We start from the raw sequence: 21,619 nt of genomic DNA on the forward strand, positions 1-21,619 counted from the left end.
CCCCATGTGGTGGGTGAGGGCTCAGACTGCAGAGTCAGACCCACCCAAGGCCATGTCCTAGCCTCGTCGCTTCCTAGCTCTGTGATCTTCGGTGAGCTACCGAGCTTCTCTGGGTCTCACAGTGGCGGTCACTTTCTCCAAGACCTCAGATCAAAGTTCTCAAACTTGGGGGGAGATGGTGAGCTTTGTACGATTCTGATGTTGAAGCTGGTATTTTCTGGACATTCTTGGGGGGTCCTTCTGTGGCACTCAGGGCTGTTGTCACTATCAAGGTGTTACCCACCTCCCTTCCCCCCATCCCCTCTGTTCCCGGAGAGAACAAAGTGTTTTTTTTCTCAATGGGTCCAGTCAAAGACATCTCCGTGGCCCTGCGGTGTGAGCAGGGAGCAGGTGGGATTGCTTTCCCCGACATGCACCTCTTTCCAGGGTGGCGCCTTTACCCAGCATCTCCCACCACTCCTTCCACCTCGCCTTCTCCCAGTAATCTCCCCAGGCCTGGTTTCTCTTTATTTAGGCTTTCCTGACACTTGGCAATTTGCAAATCTGTCCAACGTCTCCCCTTCTGTTTTGGCATCTGAACCTATAAATAGCTCCCAGTCGAAGTCCTGGCTGCATTGTGACAGTTTGCACGCTTGCACTGTATTCCTTTTCTCAGACTTTTAAAAAGTCTCATCTACGCACTTGCTCAATACAGAAGAGCAGCTTCCAAAAAAAGGATCTTTTATTACAGCATGAACAATGTAGTCGGGAGTTGCCTCAGCGTGACATGCTGCTTGCAGCAACGACGAGCCCCGTGAAGCATGTGAGATGGTCCAGGCGAGGTCCTGGACCCAGGATGGTGAAAAGAAATGAAGTCTGGGCTCTGCTGTCTCTGGAAGCTTCATCCTGGGCCAGAGCTGGGCCTGTAAATAAATCATGATGTGCTGTAATCAGCTGTAAAGTTGGCTGTGTGCCTAGTGCTCGGGCCGGTGGGAGGGGCCAGAAGTTCTGCCCAAGAAGGCCTCACCAAGGGATCACCTGGGGACTGCCTGATGACAGGGGAGATGGTGGCCCACAGGAAAGCCATCGCTGCTGATAGCGAGGCAGCGACACACGGATTGCATTCCTGTAGGAGGCACCGGGACACCTTCCCTCTAGCCTGTGCCTCCTCTCTCCACAAAAGGCACCTGCTATACTGGCTGGTGGGCCGTGGTCACAACTTGCCCACAGCCTTAGCCAGTCACTTAGCCTTCCTGAGCCTCAGTTTCCTCACCTATTAAAGGTAGATAATGGAGTTGTCATGATGATTAGAAGTACAGAGCCTGGCACAGTGAGCACTTATTAAATGGAAGATGACATTATTATTATGAAAACTGAAAACGGTAACCCTCCATGACTCCTCAGGAGGCTCAAATCTGTGCAAAGCCCAGTGCTGGGAATTTGGAAGAAGGAAGCAAACAATGACAGTTGCCACTGAATCAGAATCTGGATTCCAGAGAGCTCTAGAATCCAACTCTGGAAAATACTCAGGCCGATCCCCTCTCAAGCTGATGATGTGCCACCTCTGGACCTCAGTTTCCCCATCTGTGCCATGGGGAGGGTGCAGAGCTACCTCTTAGAACCCTTCCATTCTGGCTTTCAATGGTTCCCTGTCCAGGGCTATAACCTGGGGCATTTGGAAGCAGCCTTGCTTGACCATGGCTGCTGGGTGCTCCCCATCCCTTTCCCGATGGCCTCCAGCCAAAGGCCAACTCAGGCAAACTCACTATGCCCTACTCTGCACTGCAAGCCTGCAGCGCACTTGGCCCAGGGCCCTGGTGGGTGGAGACCAGGGCTAAGGAGGGATGATCTTACACTGAGAGCTGCGGACTGGACAGGTGTTGGAGCCTTACAGAGGGAGGCTCAGGCAGGCTGGAAACATACAAGCTCCAGGGCCAGCTCCAGAGGCAAAGGTGCCACCCCAGATCATCGGTAACAGCCAGCAAAAGAGAAAGGATGCTTTTTTCAGCACATTTTCCCAATAGGCATCCTCTTCCAGCTCCCTGAACCCTAACTCATCCTTTGCCCTCCCCACCCTTCAGCACTCCCGCCCAGGTCTTGGAGATCTCTGTGCTGTCTTTTGTGGAGCGGCTGCTGTCTTGCACTCAGAGCCACTGTCAGGTAGGCCTTCAGCCTTTGCACAAGTGACCCAAAGGGTGTGTGAGGGGTTCAGTTACTCTTCTCCTCACCTGGCACTTAGAGAAAACAAGTCTCAGAGTCTCATGGTATGTGGTTGGTGGACCCAGGGACCTGTGCCTGGTCAGTGCTGTCCAGGTTTGGGCTCTGCCTGGAGCAAAAACAAGAGCTTGCCCATGCCATGTTGCTGTCCTTACATGGTAGCAAATCTCAGAGAACAGAGGAGCCACTCAGGCTGGCATGGGATTGTTTGCTCTTTCTCACTTTTGGCAGCTTCTACCCTCTGCTGGTACCAGCAGTGCTGGCAGTTCTGGTCTAGCAGCACCCTTCCCTCAGGCAGGAAAGGGTGGTTCTCCAGCATCACCTCAAAGCCAGTGGGTGCCAGGGCTGGGCCTGGAACCAGCGGGTCCCCAGGGCTCCAAAGAAATTGCTGTCTTCCGCACTTCTACCCCTGGGAACACAAAGTGATTTCTGTCTGTTTCAGAAAATTGTGCCTTTGGATAGTAAGCCCTGTGATGGTAGCAAACATTCCTTTCTCCCCTCAGCCACAAACTGACCAAGTGGTGGTTCCCATGGCAACTGTGGTGTTGCTGGTCAGCCATGGACCCTGGCCAAAATGCAATGGTGTCCTTCAAAATGGGGAAGGAGCCTGCCCCTTGCAGGGGCCTGCATGATGGACCACAGGCTGGCCAAGGTGGGTGGGGGTCCATGGAAGGGTGGGCATGGCCCTAAAGAGCCTCACTTCCCCGCCCCCAGCCCATAGGGCCCTGCAGGTGCCCCTCCCTCCTGCTTCCCAGCTGGGAACCACTCCCCAGTCCCTTGTCACTTTGACTTTTTATCCTCAGGGTCTGTGCCCAGTGGCCTTTCCTGTCAGGCACCCAGCACAGTGATCTAGTGCCCCTTTTAGGAAAGAGGATCAGAATCCATTAGGATTGAATTCTCTAACCCATCTGGGTAATAGGAGGATTCAGAGTAGATTGGCTCAGTAGTGTCACATAAGGACCTGGGGTTAAAGCCACTTCCAGGGTCCACCCAAAGGTCCTCTCCTAGCCAGGTGTGAGGGCATTTTTTCCTCCAAGTATTGAGCCCTCCAAAAGGTCAGAAACTCCCCTCTCCTACAGGAGTGGTGTCCAAGCGTTCCTTGCGTCCCCGGGTGACAATTTCCTCCTGGGGCAATCCTAATCTATCCATTGAATCCATCCAGTGCTCATTCCATAAGCATGCATATTGAGGCCTTGCTGCATGAAAGATTTTCCTTAGATAAAAACAATCAACATCTCTCTCTCCCTACCCAACCAAATGTTCAATCATCGAAAGAGAATGAGCTGATTGTTTTTGAATCTCTACCCACCCCTCCCCACCAAGAAAGAATTACAGATAGGTCCCAGGGCCCATACCACTGGCAGGTTCCCTGTTACCCTTCTAACTGTGAGGCTTCCTCTCAATTTCCTTATCCATTTTCCTTTTTTTTTTTTTTTTTTTTGAGATGGAGGGAGACTCCATCTGTGGCCCAGGCTGGACCTCATTGCAGCCTCCACCTCCTAGGCTCAAATGATCCTCCTGCCTTAGCCACCCAGTAGCTGGGACTGCAGATGTGAGCCACCATGGCTGGCTAATTTTTGTATTTTTGGTAGAGATGGCATTTCACCATGTTGCCCAGGCTGGTCTTGAACACCTGAGTTCAAGGGATCCGCCCACCTCAGCCTCCCAAAGTGCTAGGATTACAGGAGTGAGCCACCACTCCCTGCCCCATTTACTCTTTATTGCTGCATATTATGAGCACAATAAGTCCTTGTTGATGAGTAAATACATAATGAAAAATATCCTAGCCAAAGAGAAACTCTGACCAAATGGGGGTCAGAACTGGAAAATTTATTGACAACTCCTATTGTCAATCAAAATGTGTTAGAAGTAGGATCTCTAAGGTTAACAAAGCTGTCTGCTAAAATGAAAGATTGGGGTTGTGTTTCACAAGTATGTATATACTTCAAAAACAATGATCCTTGGCAAGGTACATCCTCGTTCCATGCTTTCATATCATGATCTGTTCCTTCTCAAAGCAAGGATCCGGCTTGGATTAACAAACGCTCATGCTTCATTTGTTAGCAAAGATAAATGAGACTGTAATGAAGGCATGTGTCAATAGGCATTCTTTCCCTAGAGTCAGTGTGATGAAGAACAAGTTTTCATTTGTTGAATACATTAGCCTCAATCGCTGGGAACTTGTAGTAATTAAAACTGGGCGTATCTGAAATTTACCTTTGCACTGTCTGTGAGGAAAGCATCTACAAAGAGAAATAATAGTGTCAATAAAATTACAGAGAAGACTTTGTCTAGATAAGAATAATAACTGGTTAAAGGCCCGCAATTCATTATTGATATCAATAGAGAGAAGAATTGACCATTAATTAAAGCAGATTGGGAATGGCCCTACTGAATCATTTATATAACACCCCTTGTGTGCCTACTATTTTCTCTACAAGCTTGGACAGCAATGTTTGGAAAGACCCTGTTAACAGGATGAAAAGACATGATGCAGTGGCATGCACCTGTAATATCAGCTACTTGGGAGGCTGCAGTGAGAGGATCCCTTGAGCCCTAGAGTTCAGGACCAGCCTGGGCAGCAGAGGGAACCCCAGAGCCAGTCTCAAAAAAAAAAAATGGAGGACAAAAAGACAAACTACAGAATGGGAGAAAACATTTGCAAATCACGTATCTGACAAAAAAATGTGCATCTAGAATATATAAAGAACTCTCTGCCGGATGTAGTGGCTCACACCTCTAATCCCAACACTTTGGGAAGACAAAGTGGAAGGATTGCTTGAGCCCAGGAGTTCAAGACCAGCCTGAGCAACATATTGACACCCCATATCTCCAACAACAACAACAAAAATTAGCTGGGCATGGTTGTGCGGGCCTGTAGTCCCAGCTACTTGGGAAGCTTAGCTGGGAGGATTGCTTGAACCCAGGATGTTCAGGCTACAGTTAGCCATGATCGCACCACTGCATTCTAGTCTGGGTAACAGAGCAAGACCCTGTCTCAAAAAATAAGTAAAGAAATAAAGACAAGTAACCCAATCAAAAATGGGCAAAGGATCTGAGTAGATATTTTTGCCAAGAATATATGGAAATAACCAAGAAACACATGAACAGACTCTCAACAGCACTAATCATCAGACATGCAAATAAAAAAACCACCATGAGATACACTTCACACCCACTAGGGTGACTATCATAAAAAAAGATGGACAATAACAAGTGTTGACAAGGGCGTGGAGAAATTAGAATCCTCGTACCTTGCTGGTGGGAATATAAAATGGTGCTGTCACTTTGGAAAACAGTATGACAGTTTCTTAAACATACAGAATTGCCATATGACTGAGCAATTCCACTTCTAGGAATATACCCAAGAGAAGTAAAAACATATCCACACAAAAACTTGTACACAAATGTTCACAGCAGCATTACTTGTAGTAGCCAAAATGTGGAAACTACCCAAATGTCCATCAACTGATGAGTGGAAAAATACAATGTGATATATCCACACAGTAGAATATTATTCAGCCATAAAGAAAAATATTCAATTAGAAAATGGGCAAAACACATGAACAGACATTTCACCAAACAGGATACACAGATGGCAAACAATCACACGAAAGGATGTTCAACATCATTAATTATTTGAGAAATGCAAATTAAAACCACAATGAGATATCACTCTTCACCTATTGGAATGGTTAAAATAAAAAGTAGGAATAACACTAAAGGCTGGTGAGGATGGGAAGAAACTGAATCACCCCTGCATTCTTGGTGGGAATGTCAAATGGTGCGGCCTCTCTGGAAAGGAGTTTGGCAGTTCCTTTGAAAACTAGAGGTTGGATATGGTAGCTCAGGCCGGTAATTTCAACATTTTGGGAGAACAAGGTGGGAGGATTGCTTAAGGCTAGGAGTTCCTCATCTCTACAAAAAATTTAAAAATTAGCTGGGTGTGGTAGGTGCATGCCTGTGGTCCCAGGTACTCAGGAGGCTGAGGAACACTTGAATATGGGAGGTTGAGGTTGCAGTGAGCCATGATGGCACCACTGCACTCCAACCTTGGCAACAGAGTGAGACCCCTTCTCCAAAAAATGATAGGGAATTACAGATGACCTTACCACATGACCCAGCAATTTCACTCTTGGGCATATATCCCAGAGAAATGAAAACACATTTTTCACACAGAAACTTGTACGTCAATGTTTACAGCAGTTTCGTGCATCGTAACTAAAAGCTGGAAACCATCCAAATGTCCTTCAGTGGATGAATGGCTAAACAAATCCATGGTATATCCATGCTACAGAATATTACTCAGCAATAAAAGGCAATGAACTATTGATTCACGGAACAACTTGGATGAACCACAAGGAAGTTACACTGAAAAAAGCCAGTCTCCAAAAGATATATACTTTGTGATTCAACTTATATGACATTCATGAAATAATATGGTCATTGAGATGGGGACAGATTAGTTGTCAGGGCTAGTGATGGGGAGGGGCTAGATGTGGCTATGAAGGAATAGCACAAGGGAGCTCTATGGTGTTGAATGAACTAAATATCTTGATTGTGGTGACTGCGCGAAGCTACTATGTAATAAAATTGCCTAATACTGTACAAACACACACACACAAATGAGTGCATATAAAACTGCTGACATCTGAATAGTGTCTGGGGATTGTGTCGAGGTCAGTTTCCAGGTTTTGACATTGTGCTCTAATTATTACCGATGTTACCACTGGGGAGAACTGGGTGAAGGGTACACAGGACTTCCCTATTCATTTATTTGCAACTTCTTGTGAGTCTATAAGCATTCCAAAATAAACCATTTTATGAATACGGTTATTTGTTTTATTAATGCAATTAAATACATATTTGAGAACTGGCAATGTACCAACCACCGTGGTATATGCTGAGGGTTCTGTGCAAAACAAGATGCACACGCAGTCTCTGCTCCTGACAGTTCATTTGCATTACTGAATGATATAACTGAATTTCTCTCCCTCTTTTTTAGCAATTTTTTTTTTTTTTTTTTTTTTTTTTGAGACAGTGTCTCACTCTGTTGTCCAAGCTAGAGTGCAGTGGTACGATCTTGGCTCACTACAACCTCTGTCTCCTGAATTCAAATGATCCTCCTGCCTCAGCATCTCAAGTAGCTGGGATTACAGGCACCCGCCACAACGCCCAGCTAATTTTTGTATTTTTAGCAGAGACAGTGTTTCATCACATTGGCCAAGCTGGTCTCGAACTCCTGACCGCAAGTGATCCACTTGCCTCAGCCTCCTAAAGTGCTGGGATTACAGGCATGAGCCACTGTGCCCAGTCTCTCTTTCTTAGCATTTTTAAAGTTGTTTATTAAATTATACAAAAAACTTGCATTTCAAAAATGTATTTTAATTTGGGGGTACAAGTGGGTTTTGGTTACATAAGCTCTTTAGTGATGATTTCTGAGGTTTTGGTGCACCTATCACCTAAGCAGTGTACACTATACTCAACTTGTATTCTTTTATCCCTCACCCCACACGCAGCTTTCCCACCCCGCTCCCCAAAGTCCATTCTATCACTCTTATGCCTTTGCATCCTCATAGCTTAGCTCCCACTTATAAGTAACAACATGTGACATATAGTTTTCCATTCCTGAAAAACTGAACCTCTTTAAAAACAAAAACACCTAATCGCTTTCAGTTCTTCATGGATGTTCTGTTTTGATGTTGAGATTGTGAGTGCCAGGGGCTGGGCTGGCATGCATGTACCCAGCATCTCTACCTGCCCCTGACCCAGCCTTGAGGGTGAGTCACCAGTGAAAGGTTTCCCTTCTTCTGAGCCAGGGCAGAGTCTGATTGTTGTCACTTGCTGTCGCCTTGGAGCACATTGGGTTCTGTCTGGTGCCTGTTCTCACACCTCACCTCTTGAGACGGTTTGGACAGGGTCTGGTATGTTTCCCCTGAGGCTTTTGCTGAGGGATATGGGAGAATGTACTCAGTGTGACAAGTCTTGGGAACTGCTGGAGCTGGCAATTTTGTTGGGAGGAGCAGGCTGGCGGGCTCCCTGCCCAGGGCAGAAGCAGGTGCTGGATGGCCTGAGGCTCTGTCAGAACTGTCTTGGCAAGTTCATGGGTGACATGGTCTCCTGGGCAGTAGGTGGCATGGGGGCTTGTCACCTGTATTAGTAGGGTTTTGAGCTGCTACTGAAAGCAGCATAAGCTGAGAGGACACTGGAAACCATGGGTTTTAGAGAAAAATCTTGACTATGTCTCCGCTTACAGAAGTCGTATTATAAAAACTCGCAGGAAAACAGAATGCAAGAAGTGAAATTCAGTCTGTGTGTGTGTGTGTGTCTTTCTGGTTTTAATAACAGGTTTATTCAGATGTTTATTTAATGTATCAGTATCTTTTTACTAGATAACAGCTTTATTCAGATGTGTTTATTTAATGTATTCAGTATCTTCCAAGATCAAGGCGCTGGTGCAGAAAAAAAAATTTTAAGTATTAAATATCATACAATTCAGCAATTTAAGGCATACAATTCAATGGCTTTTAGTGTATCACAGAGTTGTGCAACCATCATCACAGTCAATTAAGAACGTTTCATCACCTCAAAAAAGAAACCTTGTGTTGCGTAACAGCGTGAATATACTCAATGCCACTGAACTGTACACTTAAAAATGATTAAAATGCTAAATTGTGTGTTATTTATAGTTTATCATTATAAAAAAGAAAGAAAGAGTGAAACCCATACCCTTTAGCTAGCATCCCCCTATCTCCCCCTAACCCCAGCCCTAAGCAACCGCTAATATCCTTTCTGTCTCTGTTTATTTGGCCTGCTCTGGATCTTAACACCTGAAGGCCCCCTTTGCCCGGCTGTTCTTTACGGGTCCTCACTGTGTGGCAGGCATGGCGTTGGGCTCAGTGCAGGGGACAGGGAAAAGTGAGACCTGTTCCTGCCCCGGCTATAGTCCAAGAGCCCCTGCCTCTTACAGTAAAACACACAGGTGGCATTTCCCTGATGGGCATTTTGGGCAGCACATCCTGTGTGTGGCTTTCCAGTGGGAGAGGGTGGAATCCCTGGGAAACGAAGGCTTTAGGGTAGAAGGTGGATCTAGAACTGGACTCTGGAGGTGCAGGGATTCTCTGTGCAGGACAAACAGCATGAGCAGAGGCAAGGAGTTGGGAGTGAGGACTGTAGAAAGAGGAGAGAGGGAAGAAAAAGCCCAGCCAACAGACAGGATTACTGTTGAGGAGCAATAGGAAATGAGACCCAGTGGGTCTGCAAAACCCTTTCCCTGCACCCCTGCCTCACACCACATTGCCTTGCATGTGTAAAATGACAGTTCAGTAATATCCCCATTGACTGAACACATGGGCACTGTTCCAAGCCACTTCCGTGGCATAATTTATTTCATGCTCACAGTGATGTTTATGAGGTGGTGTAGTCACTTCTTATGGCTGCCACTGCAAATTACACAAACTGGGAGCCTTAGAACAACATAAACTCATTCTCTCACAGTTCTGGAGGCCAGAAATCGGAAATCAAGGTGTGGACAGGCTTGGTTCCTTCTGGAGACTCCATGCCTCCCTCCTGGATTCCGGTGGTTGCTGCCAATCTCTGGCATTCCTTGGCTGGCATTCCTTGCATCACTGCAATCTCCATCTCCAGCTTCCCATGGCATTCCCCTCTCTGGTTCTGTGTCCCACGTCCTCACATGGCCTTTTTTTTTTTGGAGACAGAGTCTTGCTCTATCCTCCAGGCTGGAGTGCAGTGGCACGATCTCACCTCTGCCTCCCAGGTTCAAGCGATTCTCATGCCTCAGCCTCCCGAGGCGCCCACTACCACTCCTGGCTAATTTTTTTATTTCTAGTAGAGACAGGTTTTACAGTGCTGGCCAGCCTGGTCTCAAACTCCTGACCTTAGGTGATCCACCTGCCTCGGCCTCCCAAAGTGCTTGGATTACATGCGTGAGCCGTCGCACCCAGCCCATGTGGCCTTATAAGGACACCAGCCATTGGATTTAGGGCCCACTCTAATGCAGTATGAGGTCAGCTTGGTTACATCTACAAAGACCCTATTTCCAAATAAGGTCACATTCACATGTATTAGAGATTCACATGCATTCACATGTATCACATTCACATATCTTTTGCAGGAACACAAGTCAGTCCTCAACAGGTGGGTACTTTACTACCCCTGTTGTGTTCATCTGTTCTTGCATTGCTATAAAGAAAGAGATTGAGTAATTTATAAGAAAATAAGTTTAACTGGCTATAGTTCTGCAGGCTGTACAGGAAGCATGATGCTGGCATCTGCTCAGCTTCTGAGGAGGCCTCAGGAAACTTACAATCATGATGGAAGGCAAAGGGGGAACAAGGTGTCTCACATGGTGGGAGTAGAGCAAGGTGCGGGGCAAGTGCCACACACTCTTAAACAAGCAAATTTCATGAGAACTCTATTAGAGAACAGCACTAAGCGGGTGGTGCTAAACCATTCATGAAGGACCTACCCTCATGATCCCATCACCTCCCACCAGGTCCCACCTCCAACACTGGGGATCACAATTGCACATGAGATTTGGGTGGGGACACAGATCCAAACCATATCACCTGTTTTATAGGTGAAGAAATTGAGGCACAGAGAGGAGAAGCAACAACCTTGGAACATGCTCATGTGCAGGTGGCATGGCCTGGGAACCCACAGGCAAGACACCTGGCCAGTGCGGTACAGGACAGGGGACAGTCTAGAAGCTAAACCCACCACCCATCAGAACAAAGGATTGTTTGTCTTGTGCCAATTTGCACTCGCCTGTGTTCTAGAAAGGTGCGAGGCTGTTTGTTGGGACTTCCTCATGTCTGAGGTGTTCCTTTGGGGCCCTAGAGGAAAGGGCCATCAGTCACATGGTAAGTGGTCCAAGACCCTGTCCATGATGCCCCTGTGGCCTTTACCCCCTGGGGTATCTTTCCCAGGCAGACTTTCAGCAAACATTCATCAATCTCCCATGCACTGTGCTGGACACTAAGGGAGACTCAAAGATGGACCAAACCCTGCCCCAGCATGCAGGACCTCCCCGTGTGTGGCCTTGGTGTGAAGGGATGCTGTTTGCATAGTCAGGAATGGAAAGGTGGCAGAAGGGGCGGGGGCTGGGGCCAGGGGAGAGGTTTCATTGCAAAGAAACAAGCATGAGTCTTAAGCATTGCTTATGATTTTACAAATCTGGGGTTTTAACAGTAAAACAGTAATTGGGCCTCTGCATATAGCACCGTGTTGAGCCCTGGCGGCCAAAGCGAGTAAGCCCTAGTTCCTGCACTAACGGCTAACCTATTATCTAGTGGACTAAGTACCAAAGCCTTGTAGGGATGCTGTTTCAGGAAGGGAGTCCAGGGCTTTGCATAAAGTGCCAGGGGGCCCAGAAGGGGGCGTGACTGACTTTATCTTCAAAGTTTATCTGTGTTCTGCAAAGATCAGGCCTTCCCTCTATGGGAAGGAAAGCTACTGATTGTTGAGTATGCCTGGTATGTAGGCTGGGCTTTTTGTGTGCATTACCACTAACCCACTCCAGGCATTCCTGAGGAAGGTCCTTCCTTCCGTTCCTATCTCATATATGGAGCCTCTGTCTCCCCTCCCTGCTGCTGGACATCTTTTGGCCCCAGCCTCCCTTGGCCACACCTGTGCTGCCCCTTGTGGAAGGAGTCGGCAGTGCACCACATGCGGGCACTAGGTGGCACTGGGCCGCCCGGGCCATCCTGTGAATTCCAGCTACCACCAGCCAGGGTCTCTCAGACTTAAGTCATTTGTAGGCATCCTCCAAATACCTCCTCTACCACCATCTAGTTAATATTTTACTTAAATTCTCTTTTAAAATGTTGTCTTTATCCCAGTGGGAAACCATGATCTCCTTGCCATAGACAAATACATATTTTTTTAATTATGTGAACCGTTAAGAGCAGTGTTTGATATGCAGAAAGAAAGCAAATATAAAAATGAGGTTAATTGAACACAACACGTTGGTTTGTGTATCACTATAAGCATCTCACAGACCTCTAATGCTGTGGAGTGCTGTCCTGGGCTTTGAAAACGGGACCACAAACTGATGTCACCTGTGTGCGTGTGGCTTTAGGGAAGAACTCCTTTCCCTTTACAGGTGGAAGGACAGAGGCACTGAGCGGGGAAAGGGCACACTTGAGGCCTGATTGTCCGTTCCAGGCTCAGAGCCAGACCTGGAAGCTGGGTCCTGCCTTCCCTCTCCATCACATGGAAACTAGAACCTCGGGAGACCAGGACCACAGTGGGACATGCACGTGTTTCTTGGCCCCTCTGGAGCCAGAGGGCACTCATGTGGGGCTCCCACGTGCAGGGAGCATGACCGTGGGTGTGGGGAGTGTGAGGATGAGTCAGGAGCTGTGGGGCAGGTGCCTGCAGGACACTGATGAACAGTGGGACCTCCAACAACCTGCTGAGCCTCTCTGGTTCCTTCGCCCTAGCTCTCCCAAGCAGGGCAGAGCATGGTGCCGTGTTCTCCACTGGTCAGTCTGGCCCCAGCTGCAGGCACTGACGGCGGCATCCTGGCACCCTGCCCCTCCGAGGAGCCCCATCCACCTTGGCATGGATTTTGAACAAATGCTTTGATCCCTCTTCCTTGTCAGAGCTGTAAAACATCAGGGTAGCCCTCACCCTTGGGTGAGCTGTGCAGCCAATCAGGTTAGGTTCTGAGAGACCCTGGAGATCTGGGTGACAGGCCAGTGGCCCCACTTCAGTGCCCCAGACCCATGTTCCTCTTGGAGGCTGAGGCAGAATTCGGCAACGCCCTTCCTCCTGGCCTCTCCTGGACCTCACAGTTGCCGAGTTCTGAGACTGTTGCTTGGGATGACTGTGATCTATTAAGTGTTTAATTCTGCATTTACAGTCTAGAACCTTCTGTGTTTTTTTGCCCAAAATGATGAATGTATATTAACACCAGCTATCCTAATAGTGATATGGTTTGGCTGTGTCCTCACCCAAATCTCATCTTGAATTATAGCTCCCATAATTCCCACGTGTTGTGGGAGGGACCTGGTGGGAGATAATTGAATCACAGAGGCAGTTTCCCCCATACTATTCTCCTGGTAGTGAATAAGGCTCATGAGATGTGATGGCTTTATAAGGGGAAACCCCTTTTGCTTGGCTGTCATTCTCTGTCTGCCACCATTAAGATGTGCCTTTTGCCTTCCACCATAATTACCATTAAGATGTGCCTTTTGCCTTCCACCATAATTACCATTAAGATGTGCCTTTTGCCTTCCACCATAATTATGAGGCCTCACCAGCCACGTAGAACTGTGAGTCCATTAAACCTCTTTTTTTAAGTAAATTATCCAGTCTCCGGTATGTCTTTTTTTTTTTTTTTTTTTTTTTTTTCTATTTGAGACAGAGTCTCACTCTGTTGTCCAGGCTGGAATGCTGTGGTACAGTCTTGGCTCTCTGCAGCCTCCGCCTCCCAGGTTCAAATGATTCTCCTGCCTCAGCCTCCCAAGTAGCTGGGATTATAGGCAACACACGTGGCTAATTTTTTGTATTTTTAGTAGAGACAGGTTTCACCATGTTGGCCAGGCTGGTCTTGAACTCCTGATCTTGTGATTTGCCCACCTCGGCCTCCCACGGTGCTGGGATTACACACGTGAGCCACTGCACCTGGCCCAGGTATGTCTTTATCAGCAGCGTGAAAATGGACTAATTACAAATAGGTAATCCTCTGAAATCTCAGTGGATTGACAAGGAAGTCCCTTTCTCACTTAAGGTCCAGTTGACAGCTGATGTGTATGGAGCCGCATGCAGCCCAGCATGGGACCCAGAATGAGTGTGGCAGACTATGCCCCCCCAACCAGTCCCTGCCACCTCCTTCCCCCCTTTTCCTTGGCAGAATTCTTACCTTACCCAGGGCCCTTCTTCTCTCTCCCCAGTTTTGTACCTGGAAGGCTCAGCTCTTGTGTTTGAGGACATCTTCAGACTGATTGCGTTCTACTGTGTCAGTAGGTGAGTAGACCTGGCCCTGCAGGTGGTTGTCTGGTTGCAGCAAACATCCCATGCAACCCTGGGTGGGTACAGGGAACTTCACAAGGAAGCCCCAGAGAGAGGGGTGCGGCTCAGAGGATGCGGAGAGAGGGCACAGGCCCCTCTGGGAACCACAGGGGACTTGTTGGCTCTGAGGCTTTCTCACACTATCTGATAAGAACCCCTCCCTTCCACACCTGCCCCTCTGGCTCACTGCCTGTCTCCTGGCTTCCTGTGTTATCCGCTTCAAGGACAGCCTGGAGTCCTGCATGTACCAGGCTTCCCATTGCAGGGGTTCTAGAAGGAACTTCCTGTAGGGGCAGCAACAGGGGCTGATCCCCCTTTATGGGAGGTAGCTTGTGATTACTAAGTAGCTGCTGGGTGGAGCGGGTGTCTGCTAACCACCCTGAGAACTGCCTGTTTATTCAAAACTGGTTTTGGGTCAGTAAGAATTTAAAAATACACTTTGGTGCCATAAGCCAATGACTTAAGCTACAGGACCTTGACAAGGGCTGGTTAGAAATGGGGTGGAATGTGTTGGGGTCCAGCAGTGGGGTCCAGCAGTGGGCTCCAGGCCCACAACTCGCTGCTGCCTCTGAAGAAAACCATGCTGAACTTAGAGCATCCCTCCCCACCTACCACAACCCTCCTGAGTCCAGATGGGCAGGAAAAGTGAGGCTGATAATGTCACCGGTGGAGGATGTCCAGGTTCTTGGCGTCTTGAACAAAGAATTGGACAAAACGCACAAAGCAAGGAAGGAATGAAGGGGTTTATTGAAAATGAAAGTACACTCCACAGTGTGGGAGCGGGCCCAAGCATAGGGCCTCAAAGGCACCATTATAGATTTTTGGGAATATTAAATACCCTCTAGAGGATTCCACTGGTTACTTGGGGTGTGCCCTATGCAAATGAAGAGGATGAAGTAAAGTTACAAAGTCTTTTACTTGACCTACGCCCTATGGAGAGGACATTTCCTGTTACAGCTGAAGTGTGAATCGGCCTTATGTTCCCCGCCTCCAGACCCTATTTTCCTGCCTCATCTCTTCCCTGAGAGGTGATCTCCATAAATCTTTATGGGAGGCAGAGAGACCAATGGTCTTCTTTTTTCTTTAACTGCTTCATGCTGGCTTGGGGTGTAGTCCCTACCTATTGGGGATCAAGGAACTCTCAGCCTGCTCTGTATAGCAGAGGCAGGGTAGCTTCTTGATGGCCGGGGTAGTGTCTTCACCTGCAACTGGCTGGAACCTTTGTTGCATGTTTATCTGAAGCTTGATGGTCTCTATGCGAGAGGAAATGAATTTGGTTAAAAGATTTAATGGGAACTTTAGGGGGTCGATAACTGTATTGTCAAGAATGTTTGTTACAGAGATTTGCAGGAGAAAAAAATAAAACCTGGTCTGTTCTAGAATCTATGTGTTTCCTTAAAGTCTTAGCAAAAGCGACACCATTTTGGTTTGGTTTGTTGGGGCCTAGTGCATGAGCTTAGTCCAAAACAATGGCCTCCCAGAATTTTGTTTAACAAATTCCTGGCCAGGCATGGTGGCCCACACCTGTAATCCCAGCACCTTGTGAGGCTGAGGCTGGTGTATCACTCGAGGTCAGGAGTTCGAGACCAGCCTGGCCAACATGGTGAAACCCCACCTCTACTAAAAACACCAAAAATTGGTGGCAGCATCCGATGTGAGAGGAGTGTGGTTGTGTCCTCTCTCCGCCATGGCATGTGCTCGCCCACTGATATCGGTGTACTCCGAAAAGGGGGAGTCATCTGGCAAAAATGTCACTTTGCCTGCTGTATTCAAGGCTCCTATTCGACCAGATATTGTGAACTTTGTTCACACCAACTTGCGCAAAAACAACAGACAACCCTACGCTGTCAGTGAATTAGCAGGTCATAAGACCAGTGCTGAGTCTTGGGGTACTGGCAGAGCTGTGGCTCGAATTCCCAGAGTTCGAGGTGGTGGGACTCACCGCTCTGGCCAGGGTGCTTTTGGAAACATGTGTCGTGGAGGCCGAATGTTTGCACCAACCAAAACCTGGCGCCGTTGGCATCGTAGAGTGAACACAACCCAAAAACGATATGCCATCTGTTCTGCCCTGGCTGCCTCAGCCCTACCAGCACTGGTCATGTCTAAAGGTCATCGTATTGAGGAAGTTCCTGAACTTCCTTTGGTAGTGGAAGATAAAGTTGAAGGCTACAAGAAGACCAAGGAAGCTGTTTTGCTCCTTAAGAAACTTAAAGCCTGGAATGATATCAAAAAGGTCTATGCCTCTCAGCGAATGAGAGCTGGCAAAGGCAAAATGAGAAACCGTCGCCGTATCCAGCGCAGGGGGCCGTGCATCATCTATAATGAGGATAATGGCATCATCAAGGCTTTCAGAAACATCCCTGGAATTACTCTGCTTAATGTAAGCAAACTGAACATTTTGAAGCTTGCACCTGGTGGACATGTGGGACGTTTCTGCATTTGGACTGAGAGTGCTTTCCGGAAGTTAGATGAATTGTATGGCACTTGGCGTAAAGCCGCTTCCCTCAAGAGTAACTACAATCTTCCCATGCACAAGATGATTAATACAGATCTTAGCAGAATCTTGAAAAGCCCAGAGATCCAAAGAGCCCTTCGAGCACCACGCAAGAAGATTCATCGCAGAGTCCTAAAGAAGAACCCACTGAAAAACCTGAGAATCATGTTGAAGCTAAACCCATATGCAAAGACCATGCGCCGGAATACCATTCTTCGCCAGGCCAGGAATCACAAGCTCCGGGTGGATAAGGCAGCTGCTGCAGCAGCAGCACTAGAAGCCAAATCAGATGAGAAGGCGGCGGTTGCAGGCAAGAAGCCTGTGGTAGGTAAGAAAGGAAAGAAGGCTGCTGTTGGTGTTAAGAAGCAGAAGAAGCCTCTGGTGGGAAAAAAGGCAGCAGCTACCAAGAAACCAGCCCCTGAAAAGAAGCCTGCAGAAAAGAAACCTACTACAGAGGAAAAGAAGCCTGCTGCATAAACTCTTAAATTTGATTATTCCATAAGGGTCACATCATTTTGGACAGCTTCTCTTGAATAAATATCTGATCTTACAGGCAGTGAAAAAAAAAAAAAAAAAAACACCAAAAATTAGCCAGGCGTAGTGGCGGGTGCCTGTAATCCCAGCTACTCAGAAGGCTGAAACAGGAGAATTGCTTGAACCTGGGAGGCGGAGGTTGCAGTGAACTAAGATTGTACCATTGCACCCCAGCCTGGGCAACAAAAGCAAAACTCCATCTCAAAAATAAATAAATAAACAAATAAATAAACACATAAATAAATTTTAAAATTCCCCCTTCTTGGTCACGTTCTCACCTAAGTGAGAATGTGACCAAAACTTAGGGCCTTAGTGCCACTCTCTGTTACCCTCATTTTGGGTTTCTGGTCTTACTTAGCCCATCATTCATAGGTTATGGTGTCTTCATGGTCACATATTTCTTTCAGCTCCTGTTATTCCAGCTGGAGAGAGACCATATGACATTCTAGAGATGGCTGCATGCAAGCATTTAAAACCTTTGAGAGAATACAGCCCAACAGGAAGACTATTACTATGACTATTGGGAGGATAATAGTAAGAAATTGGAGTATGCTTCTTGCCCAAGGTCCCCACAAGCCAAACCTCCTAAAATCAAAGAGACCAAAGAATGACTTAACTAAGCAGTTTCTTTGTTAATCCGCTAGCACTGAATTCCTATAATCTTCATTTGATGTGTTTCTCCGTAGGCCACATGTGCCAGCAGCTGCACAGATACGTCTTTGTTCAGCCAATTCTATCATAACTTTCACAAGAAAATTTAAAGTCTGTTGTGTAACTGTAGCCTTTACAGTAGAATTTGCTGTAGAGCCTATCATGAGGGATATATTGCTAATCACTGCTTCTTTTACTTTAAACCATTATTATTATATAGCTAATCATTACTTCTTTTACTTCTTTTACTTTAAACCATGGAAAAAGGACCTAATAAATGATGCCCTTCTAGAAGAGTGAAGGCCTCCTGGCAACGTTATCTTTAACCCATGATGTGGGTTAAGACAAATGAACCAATGTTTTGTTTCTGACTGATTATGAGGCGACCATAATGAGGTACCATTAAAGTTTTTTTAAACCTACATTGGGCCTTTGTCCTTTATCCATCAAAGTATAAGGTTCTCCATGTATAAGGCTGGTTGCAAACTCCTTCGTGAATAAAAGTACACCCCATAAATGCACAAAACAGACCCCTTTTCCACTTCTATTATTCATAGAGGCATAAGCAAGGGAAAATATTCAAAGATAAGAGTTTCATGATAGTGGAGGCCTTAATCTGTAAACTTGGGAAAAGCTGTTCACATCAAGGATGCCATCCTCTTCTGGGGAGAAACCTCCCTGGTTAGCCTTACCCCAAGGGTTCCAATGGGTATATAGTTCCAAGAGTATGGAGGGACCCTTCACAGTTTTGAGATTATGAACCCAAAGTTCCAGGTCCTGAAGTTTTGTTGTGTGTGGATGGCAAGGACAGTCTTTCTCTGATGTTCTCAGAAGATCTAAACTATAAGAAGCTTTTTTACCTGGTGAAAATACACTATAGGCCTGGCGCGGTGGCTCAAGCCTGTAATCCCAGCACTTTGGGAGGCTGAGACGGGCGGATCACGAGGTCAGGAGATCAAGACCATCCTGGCTAACCCAGTGAAACCTCGTCTCTACTAAAAAATACAAAAAGCTAGCCGGGCGAGGTGGTGGGCTCCTGTAGTCCCAGCTACTCGGGAGGCTGAGGCAGGAGAATGGCGTAAACCCGGGAGGCGGAGCCTGCAGTGAGCCAAGATCTCGTCACTGCACTCCAGCCTGGGTGACAGAGCGAGAACCTGTCTCAAAAAAAAAAAAAAAAAAAAAAAGAAAATACACTATAGCATAATAATCTACTGTTACAACATCAGCCCTCTTGCATGAGAAAGCTTTTATACAACCAGACACATGCATTGAAAATAACAATTGAATGAAATCCCTTTGTAAAATGTTTAAGTGGCCTACCAGGTGACCAATTGAACCTGAAGCTTTAATTGTTTTCCCAGGAATATGGGATCAAACATTGGTTATAAACTATGTTAGTAATTTGTAAGTCACTACATCAATGTGTTCAATTTAGATCATTTTATCTTTTCCATGTTGAGTCATGGGATGCAGAACTCTTAATAATAAAAGCTTTAAGGATTCAGGAAGGACAAGGTGGCCATCCTGGTTCTCCATGAGGCCATGCTTAATTAACATTAGACTTATATTATCTTGGATACTAGTAGTTTTTCCAAATTAGGTACATAGCACGGACAAGAAAAAAATTTTTTGTGGTTTATAATAACTTAGTATAATAATCATATTTATAATTGATAGCATATACTTAGACATTAACATTTTAGAAATCCCATACAATTTTGTAACACATATTAGTATTATTCACAAAAATATAACCTAAAGAAGACTGAACATCATTTTTACAATCCCATGTACCTAAACATGTCAAATAATCCTGTTTACTTCCTTTCTGGATATTTTCAGGGGCCTCTGATCTATCCAAAAAATCAGGCATTAGGAAAGACAATTTTGAAACTGAAGTTTGATTTTGAAATTCCAGAGCACTATAAATTATTTATTTTGCCAAAATGACTCAGAAATTTAAAAAAAAAAAAACCTTTTCTAACCTTTTACAAAACAAACACACACACACACACACACACACACACACACACACACACACGCATTCTACTGTTCTTACTGTTCTTATATACCTTGCATGGAAAACTGTTTCTAGTAGTCTTTTTTTTTTGAGACTGAGTCTCGCTCTGTCGCCCAGGCTGGAGTGCAGTGACGAGATCTTGGCTCACTGCAAGCTCTGCCTCCCGGGTTCACACCATTCTCCTGCCTCAGCCTCCCGAGTAGCTGGGACTACAGGTACCTGCCATCATGCCCAGCTAATTTTTTGTATTTTTAGTAGAGATGGGGTTTCACCGTGTTAGCCAGGATGGTCTCAATCTCCTGACCTCGTGATCTGCCCGCCTCGGCCTCCCAAAGTGCTGGGATTACAGGCTTGAGCCACCGCGCCCGGCCTCTAGTAGTCTTAATTGCATGTTATAATGGCGAATTTTAAAGTAAAACTTGGTAAGTTATGTTCTCATAAGGTTTGACTATTTCCAGCATAGCTAGAAGCGTGGCCAACTCCACATGTCCCCAGGCCTTACCTAGCTGGAAAGCAGGCAAGTTAAACAATTTGCAAAAGCCAAAGAAGCAGCTTATGACCTTCAGGCATTTAGCAAACCCAATATTTGAACATAATTTGGGCCACTTGTTTACATTTTGAAGACATTTGTATTTTACCAATAATCTTTAAAACTGTCTTTATTTCCCAAAGATTACTCAAGTCACATGAACTAAATAAAAGGCATTACGTTTTTCACTTTTCCGACAAAATATTTGACTTAAGCTTTTATTATTAAACCAATTAATTTAAAACTTTACAGGGGAGATAAACCGTGAATTTTCCTTTATATTTAACCAGTTTGCACGGAGAGAGAGAAGCCAAAGACTGACTAGTAAGAAACTCTTACCCTTTGGCTGGCATGCCAGGTTTCTGGGTTCTCTCTCCCTGAGTGGTCCTAGCGACCCTGCTTAACCATATGCAAACAAACACATGGCCATGAATTAAGAATATTCACAAATAGTTTACAAATTTTGGAGACATTAGGCAGAGAGAGAGAAATATGACTTAAATTCTATTTACGATAGTATACTCAAGATACTTAAATTATCAGGAAGCCTAAAATCCAAAAAGTTAGTTTAAAGATAGAAAGCTGATGTGCTCCATTAATTCCTGTGAGCCCGACAAAGGTAGCTTTGGAATTCCAGATAAATGGAATGAATGATGACTTACTAGAAATACATGGGAAACAAAATAACTATTCACAGAACCAAATAAAAGCCTTCCACTAGGAACTAAAAAAAAAAAAAAAAAAAAAAAAAAAAAAATCATAGTTTTATACATATGGATACACAAGCAAAGCCAGAGGAGAATAAACAGCAAGTGAATGAAAACTAGAAGCCAAAAACAAACAGAAAACTAACCCTAAATTTTCCTACTCAATTTACCCTGGAGGCTACAGTGTTACCTAGGACCTCCCAAAAACCCACATAATGAATATTTTAATCCTGACACATAATTCAGTATCCTTAAGTTCACCAATATTTTCATACAGCCTGCGCAATTAAGAAATTCACTTTAGACACATGGCCAATAAGTACTACAGCACTATCCATGCAAAACAGTAAACATAGTGTGAAGCAACACAAGCATGTATGTGAGATTTGGCTTTGCACTAAATCCAGCTTCATGCTTAACTGTATTTAAAAAAGAATTGCCAGGCCGGGCAC

The 21,619-nt window shown here is 45.8% G+C and overlaps 1 protein-coding gene and 1 pseudogene across 4 annotated transcripts in view; both read left to right on the top strand.

The window, feature by feature from the left end:
- RIN3 (Ras and Rab interactor 3) overlaps positions 1-21,619 on the top strand; it is a 186,666-nt gene that overhangs the window by 93,098 nt on the left and 71,949 nt on the right. For all 3 annotated transcript variants that reach the window (XM_010384501.2, XM_030931174.1, XM_010384502.2), the window contains exon 4: positions 14,115-14,187. In XM_010384501.2, the coding sequence (XP_010382803.1) occupies positions 14,115-14,187 (73 nt within the window). The remainder of the gene's footprint in view (positions 1-14,114; positions 14,188-21,619) is intronic.
- Positions 15,857-17,304, top strand: LOC115897651 (annotated as a pseudogene). The gene has a single exon (XR_004057414.1). The product of XR_004057414.1 is annotated as a 60S ribosomal protein L4 pseudogene (transcript).

The sequence above is a fragment of the Rhinopithecus roxellana genome, chromosome 5 (assembly GCF_007565055.1).
Source record: "Rhinopithecus roxellana isolate Shanxi Qingling chromosome 5, ASM756505v1, whole genome shotgun sequence".
NCBI classification, from domain to species: domain Eukaryota; kingdom Metazoa; phylum Chordata; class Mammalia; order Primates; family Cercopithecidae; genus Rhinopithecus; species Rhinopithecus roxellana.